At 42.9% G+C, this 6,561-nt stretch overlaps 2 protein-coding genes across 2 annotated transcripts; both read right to left on the bottom strand.

Moving 5' to 3' along the window:
* Positions 1-3,264: 3,264 nt before the first annotated feature.
* LOC123058688 (protein LIM3-like) lies at positions 3,265-3,933 on the bottom strand. The gene is made up of 2 exons (XM_044481390.1): positions 3,575-3,933; positions 3,265-3,482 (listed from the first exon to the last, which is right to left on the bottom strand). Exons 1-2 carry the CDS (start codon positions 3,867-3,869, stop codon positions 3,454-3,456), a joined length of 324 nt encoding a protein of 107 aa, XP_044337325.1. The 5' UTR covers positions 3,870-3,933; the 3' UTR covers positions 3,265-3,453.
* A 1,193-nt stretch (positions 3,934-5,126) lies between these two features.
* On the bottom strand, positions 5,127-5,999 carry LOC123058687 (uncharacterized). The gene is made up of 2 exons (XM_044481389.1): positions 5,543-5,999; positions 5,127-5,399 (listed from the first exon to the last, which is right to left on the bottom strand). The coding sequence occupies exons 1-2, from the start codon at positions 5,919-5,921 to the stop codon at positions 5,371-5,373; spliced, it is 408 nt and encodes a 135-aa protein (XP_044337324.1). The 5' UTR covers positions 5,922-5,999; the 3' UTR covers positions 5,127-5,370.
* Between the last annotated feature and the right edge of the window lie 562 nt (positions 6,000-6,561).

The following is a 6,561-nucleotide window of genomic DNA, read 5'->3' as shown; positions in this document are numbered from 1 at the left end:
TCAAGAAACAAAGGAGGAGGCCACGAGGTAGGGGGCGCGCCTACCCCCCAGGCGCGCCCTCCACCCTCGTGGGCCCCATGTTGCTCCACCGACGTACTCCTTCCTCCTATATATACCTACGTACCCCCAAACGATCAGATACGGAGCAAAAACCCTAATTGCATTGCTGCAACTTTCTGTATCCACGAGATCCCATCTTGGGGCCTGTTCCGGAGCTCCGCCAGAGGGGGTATCCATCACAGAGGGCTTCTACATCAACACCATTGCCCCTCCGATGAAGTGTGAGTAGTTCACCTCAGACCTACGGGTCCATAGTTATTAGCTAGATGGCTTCTTCTCTCTTTTTGGATCTCAATACAATGTTCTCCCCTTCTCTTGTGGAGATCTATTCGATGTAATATTCTTTTTGCTGTGTGTTTGTTGAGACCGATGAATTGTGGGTTTATGATCGAGTCTATCTATGAACAATATTTGGATCTTCTCTGAATTATTTTATGTATGATTGGTTATCTTTGCAAGTCTCTTTGAATTATCAGTTTGGTTTGGCCTACTAGATTGATCTTTCTTGCAATGGGAGAAGTGCTTAGCTTTGGGTTCAATCTTGCGGTGTCCTTTCCCAGTGACAGTTGGGGCAGCAAGGCACGTATTGTATTGTTGCCATCGAGGATAACAAGATGGGGTTTTCATCATATTGCATGAGTTTATCCCTCTACATCATGTCATCTTGCTTAAGTCGTTACTCTGTTTTCATGAACTTAATACTCTAGATGCATGTTGGATAGCGGTCGATGAGTGGAGTAATAGTAGTAGATGCAGGCAGGAGTCGGTCTACTTGTCTCGGACGTGATACCTATATACATGATCATACCTAGATATTCTCATAACTATGCTTAATTCTGTCAATTGCTCAACAGTAATTCGTTCACCCACCGTAAAATACCTATGCTCTTGAGAGAAGCCACTAGTGAAACCTATGGCTCCCGGGTCTATCTTCATCATATTAATCTTCCAATACTTAGTTATTTCCTTTGCTTTTTTACTTTGCTTTTATTTTACTTTGCATCTTTATCATAAAAATACCAAAAATATTATCTTATCATATCTATCAGATCTCACTCTCGTAAGTGGTCGTGTAGGGATTGACAACCCCTTATCGTGTTGGTTGCGAGGATTTATTTGTTTTGTGCAGGTACGAGGGACTCGCGCTTAGCCTCCTACTGGATTGATACCTTGGTTCTCAAAACTGAGGGAAATACTTACGCTACTTTGCTGCATCATCCCTTCCTCTTCGGGGAAAACCAACGCAGTGCTCAAGAGGTAGCAATCACCATGACCATCATCGCAGCAAACCACCTCCAAGTTAGTCATACTTGTAATCTTGTATCGCATCCGACAACCATTGTAAGACATATTATCAATAAAGCATTCATCTTGATGTGTTCTTCATTGATTTCTTCTCGCAATCCGATCACTGTGTGTGAGTAATTTGATAAGGTCATGGGTTGAGGCATAGCCTTGCAACCTGATGTATTTGTTTGAGGGGTCGATGGAATGAATTTGAACTAACATCATGTATGTGTGAAATAAAATTACATCGTAGTTGTCCCTTGTCTCTCTTGCGTTCTTTGTCCCTGCAGGTACCCAGGATCATGGAGTTCGAGCTGCGAGGAGGCTAAAGGCAAGGCGAACGTGAAGTGCTATTCTGAACACCAGTGATAGAATGGTTTAGTATGGTAGCATGGATCGGATCTCTGGGGATACATGAGGTGTAGTCATTAAACGCCCATGCTTTTGTCTGCTTTATCAATAATCAAGGTAGCCCCATGCCAAGGAAAGGTCTACAGTTGGAAAACTGACTCTTGTTGCAGGGCGCATTCTGATCAACATATAACTTGGACACATCCCCACTTAGATATGTTGCAAGCACATCTTAACAACTGTCTTCCAGAGCACACATTAAGATCATATTGATCCCGATCACAAAAATATGGTTATAAGAATCAAGCCATCATACCCATGACTAATTTTATTACAAGTGTTCTTCGTTCCAACTTGATTACGATCTGGTATAAAAACTGAAATTTAATTCTCCCACAAAAGCTTGGTAGAAACCATTGTCACAACTGTGCCTCCTCTCATGGGTTCGATAACTCAGGGTCACTCCTTGGGGAAAGAGGTTGGGAACCTTTCTGCTATCCATTATCTATTCACCAAAGGTATTCATCAACCACCCCCGCCTGCCACAGGACCTCTTCGTATACCAGAAGTGAACGTAGGTCTTCGCTCCTCAACCACTCCTGGCGTGCTGCAAACACGTCAGATAACCAACTGAAATTAAAACCCAGACACAAACAGACACGTAGGACAGAAAGGATAACACCGGGTACTAATGGCTCGATATTTTGTTACTTTTATAAGAGGGCTTTGACATGTTTTTCACAGGGCTTTAGATATTTCTCGCGTCTTTCTAACACTAATCCTTCGTGAAAGAAGAAAACTTGTTGTTACTACTGATATGCAGGAATGAACATATGGAAGAAAACCAATGTACAACCTATCAAATGAAGTCATTTGGAGCTACTTCCTTTTTGGGCAAAAATTCAACAGAGCAACCAAAGTGTAATATGACGCGTGGTCCGAGTGCTCCCGCTCATACCTATGGTCATACCACGGGGTGCCAGCACCACTTCATCAACACTAGCAATGGAGCGCTCCTACCAATGGTTGCACCACGTAGCGCCAACACCAATTCACAACCATACCAGTGGTCCATTGGGTTTGTCTTGTAGTAACCTATGAGCACTTTTTTTGTACTGATCGATCTCAATAAATGTAGCTATTTATTGAACACATTTATTCATCCAGACACATCCAGGCTGGATACATGTATCATATTAATGCACACTATTAATAAAGATCGAGGCATTTGTAGCATATATATCATTAATTATACGTTTAGTATATATTTGTGAGATATTTAGAGTGTATATTAGTCCATTTGTTATGATGTGTATAGAAGCACCAACCAATTTAGCCAATATTTACTTCTATGTTTATTTTTCACATGTCCAAGTTCCACCTCTGAATTTTAACATTTGCAAGCATATACTTACCGTACAATATCACAAAGGACTTATCATCGTATAGTGAGAGAAAAAAGCTTTTGTCAAAGATTTCTTTTTCTTGTTTTCAATCCCCATTCACACTCAAAGGAATCAAAACCAGAAAAGGACCAAACAAAAACAAAATAGAGGAAGCATGTAATTTGAGGAGAAATATTTATTAATACTCATACATTGATGGATCTTCCACCCCACAACCGGCCACATTCCCTAGGAATTACTCAACATAAACTTAACCTATCACATATCATAAAAGAGGAATCCAGTCAACATAGAGGCCTAGGAACTAAATAAACATTTCTCCTTTGATTACCAGATACGAAACATCCATCTATCGTCCTTGAGATGGGACATGGTAACCTGCGAAAATATTACAAAACAAAAGCATGTCATGCATAGTTCATGACAAGTATTAGGGGTACGTAATACATGGCTCAAAATATAACACTTACTGCCACAATCGGAGCCAGGTTTGAGTGGATTCTTGCAGTAATCAGCGACATACACAACCTTATCCATGCATACCACCTTCTCGATCTCCTTGGTGACCTTGGAGCACATGCACGGTGCATTGACCTTCTGAACCGCACTACAACATGCACTCGACGGAGTTATCTTTGGGCTCGCGGGAAACACCACATATGGTTTGCACTCTCGGATTAGCCCTTTTAGGTCGACGGTACAATCTTCAGCCATCACAACAAGAACAAAGGCAAGAACCAAGAGCAAACTAAAGTGTTTTGCCATAACTACTACCAGTAGTAATCGGTTGGCTACCTCTCTCTTAGATGTTAAATCTAGAGTTGTGTTGTTTTGGTGTGGTTGTCCTCTGTTGGATGCTTGGGTTTATATAGGCGCATGGATGGGAATGAATTCACCCGAGGGAAAATAATTATTTCAATCAAGGCGTAGGTGGTGCTGATTGACAAGTGTCACGACTTTTGTTTCTCATGTAGACAGATGTACGCACATGCGTTTGTTACATTGACAAGTGTCAACACTTAGTTCCTATGTAGACACGTGTCTACACTTCTGTTTCTTTGTTGCGTTGCATATATGTTCCAAAATATAATGTTTTCTAAGAAATTTCAATCGTCCATTCTGTTTGTCTTATAGTCAATTGTGAGCACTTATGTTTGTTGTACTGACCCATCTCAACAAAGGCAGCTATTTAATGAATACATCCATGCACAACCAGGTTGGATACATGTATGATGTATCATATTGATGCAAACTATGAATGCAGACCAAGGCATTTGCAGCATATATTTCACTGATTATATGTTTAGTATATATTTGTGAGATAATTATGAGACCATTTATTATGATGTGTATTGAAGCATCAATCCATTTCAACAAATATTTACCTAAATGATAAGTGACACACGTCAGGTGCGTGGCACTCCGGCAACTGACATTATTCGATGGCAATTCCAGTCACGCAAAGATGACAAATTCCAGTGACACACGACAAGTTTCCATCGAAAAATAAACTGAAGCACAAAGATGCCATGCTTGCCAACTAAAATTGCCATCCTCGCATAACTAAACTTACCATAAAAAATGTTCTAAGTTGGCATGTGCTCGTATCTTATGTGTGGCACTTACTAGAGTCCAACATTTACTTCTACAGTGGAGTACATATTTGTATTTTTGACTCCTCGGGGTAGTGAGATTCGTTTCTTGTCGTGTGTACGCAACGGCAATATTTGGTATCAGATTCTTCAGGTCTATTCAAGGATTCAAGAGCGACGACTGTGGCTTCGGGGCGCTGGTCTTTAGGGGTACATGCACTCAGACTTCCCAGCTGTCATCGACAAGGTCAGGCCGGCTTCGGTATGGGAGCGACGACATCGGCGCATCGGTGACTCGTTTTGGCGGCGCAATGGTCGTTCTGCGGTCCATGGACTTCGATGTAATTTTCATTATATTTCCGGTATTTTGTACTTCTCATGAGTCTTTATAATAGATTTGATCCTCTTCGAAAAAACAAACGCCCACAAAATAAGCTGCCCTTTAAAGAAACGCAAGTACACGTACATAGCCAACTGCTTTTTTTAACTGGCAATCATACATTTGCCGTCAACTTTATTTATACTTATCATAAAGTATCTGGATTTATCTAGGTGATAATCCAGCAACTTATCTCTCAGCAAATATGCAAGTCACAAGCACCAGTACAATAATGGTGAAAACTGAAAATAGCATCTGCAGACTTCGTGATCATCCAATCAGAAGATATGCTGCACTACACGAACGCACCAGGAACGGGGTAGCCTGCAAAACAACAGAAAAAAGTAACCATAATAAAACATATATTGGCATTTCCTTTGTCCAACTTTCAGAAAATTTTAGTTGATCCAACATATATTTGGAAAATTTGAAAAATGATCATAACCAGCATATGGTCTAACACTTACTTCCGCAGTTGGAGCCAGGCTGCAAGGGCCTCTTGCAGTATTTGGCGACGAACACGACCTTGTCCATGCAGACGACCTTCTCGATCGCCGGGGTGACCTTGGCGCACAGGCACGGCATGTCCGCCCTCTGGATCACGGCGCAGCAGGCCGGCGACGGCGGTATCTTCGGCTCGGCCGGGAACATGACGTAGTTCTGGCAGTTGGCAACCAGGTCCTGCAGGTCGCTGTTGCAGTCGGCCGCGTCGGCCGCCGGCGCCGCCATCGGGGCCATCATCGGCGCCATATCTGCCGCCATCGGGGCCATCATCGGCGCCATATCTGCCGCCACGGCCATGGTGAAGGCGAGCAGAACCAAGCACACAGCAAAGAGCCTTGCCATGGCACCAAGTTTCAGTTCTTGCGTGTACGTGCGGAGTGCGGTAGCTGTTGCTGTGTAAATAGTGGGTGGGTGGCTGGCTCTTGTAGGTTCGTGTGTGGGTTTGACATGGGATGGCTGTGTTTATATATGTCGGGATCTTGGTTTGGTGAAGGACGGGTGCTTTGGATTTACCCTTGGTTTTGTACTTGTTAATGGCCCAGCTCATGTTCACACATTCCTTGTTTTTGCCAAGCTCAAGCGCACCGTCAATATTTGACAAAACTAAATTGGAGATTACTACGGCGCGACGGCCGTAACAGGCCGCACGTTAGCCCTGACATCATCATCACCTTCAAGCATGCTGCATCACCACTCTATCGGACGGTGCAGGGTAGCTTCGTGCCGTGGCATGTTGCAGTGAACGTTCGCGCTATACATTTGTCGAAACTTTAGTACTCTGTTTCTTCGTAGATGAAGAACGTCCCATGTGCAAGTAAGCATCTTGTACTAAAATCTGTACTTCTCTGAACTGACACTAATTTGCTATTGTGTTTTCTGTGCATGCTCAGCAAGGCAGTAACTAAAGCCAAAACGATGCCAGAGCGAGATGACAGCATATCCTGAACATTTACGGGGCGTCTAGTAACACCTTCGCTAAAGT

The sequence above is a fragment of the Triticum aestivum genome, chromosome 3A (assembly GCF_018294505.1).
Source record: "Triticum aestivum cultivar Chinese Spring chromosome 3A, IWGSC CS RefSeq v2.1, whole genome shotgun sequence".
Classification (NCBI taxonomy): domain Eukaryota; kingdom Viridiplantae; phylum Streptophyta; class Magnoliopsida; order Poales; family Poaceae; genus Triticum; species Triticum aestivum.
This window is presented reverse-complemented; position numbering and strand designations above follow the sequence as displayed.

What these genes read in the sequence shown, in the direction of transcription:
- LOC123058688 (XM_044481390.1), bottom strand. Translation starts at nt 3,869, where the DNA reads ATGGCAAAACACTTTAGTTTGCTCTTGGTTCTTGCCTTTGTTCTTGTT. An exon ending in ACCTGGCTCCGATTGTGGCA is followed by an intron (nt 3,483 to 3,574) that starts GTAAGTGTTATA and finishes ATATTTTCGCAG; the next exon opens with GTTACCATGTCCCATCTCAA.
- LOC123058687 (XM_044481389.1), bottom strand. Translation starts at nt 5,921, where the DNA reads ATGGCAAGGCTCTTTGCTGTGTGCTTGGTTCTGCTCGCCTTCACCATG. An exon ending in GCCTGGCTCCAACTGCGGAA is followed by an intron (nt 5,400 to 5,542) that starts GTAAGTGTTAGA and finishes GTTGTTTTGCAG; the next exon opens with GCTACCCCGTTCCTGGTGCG.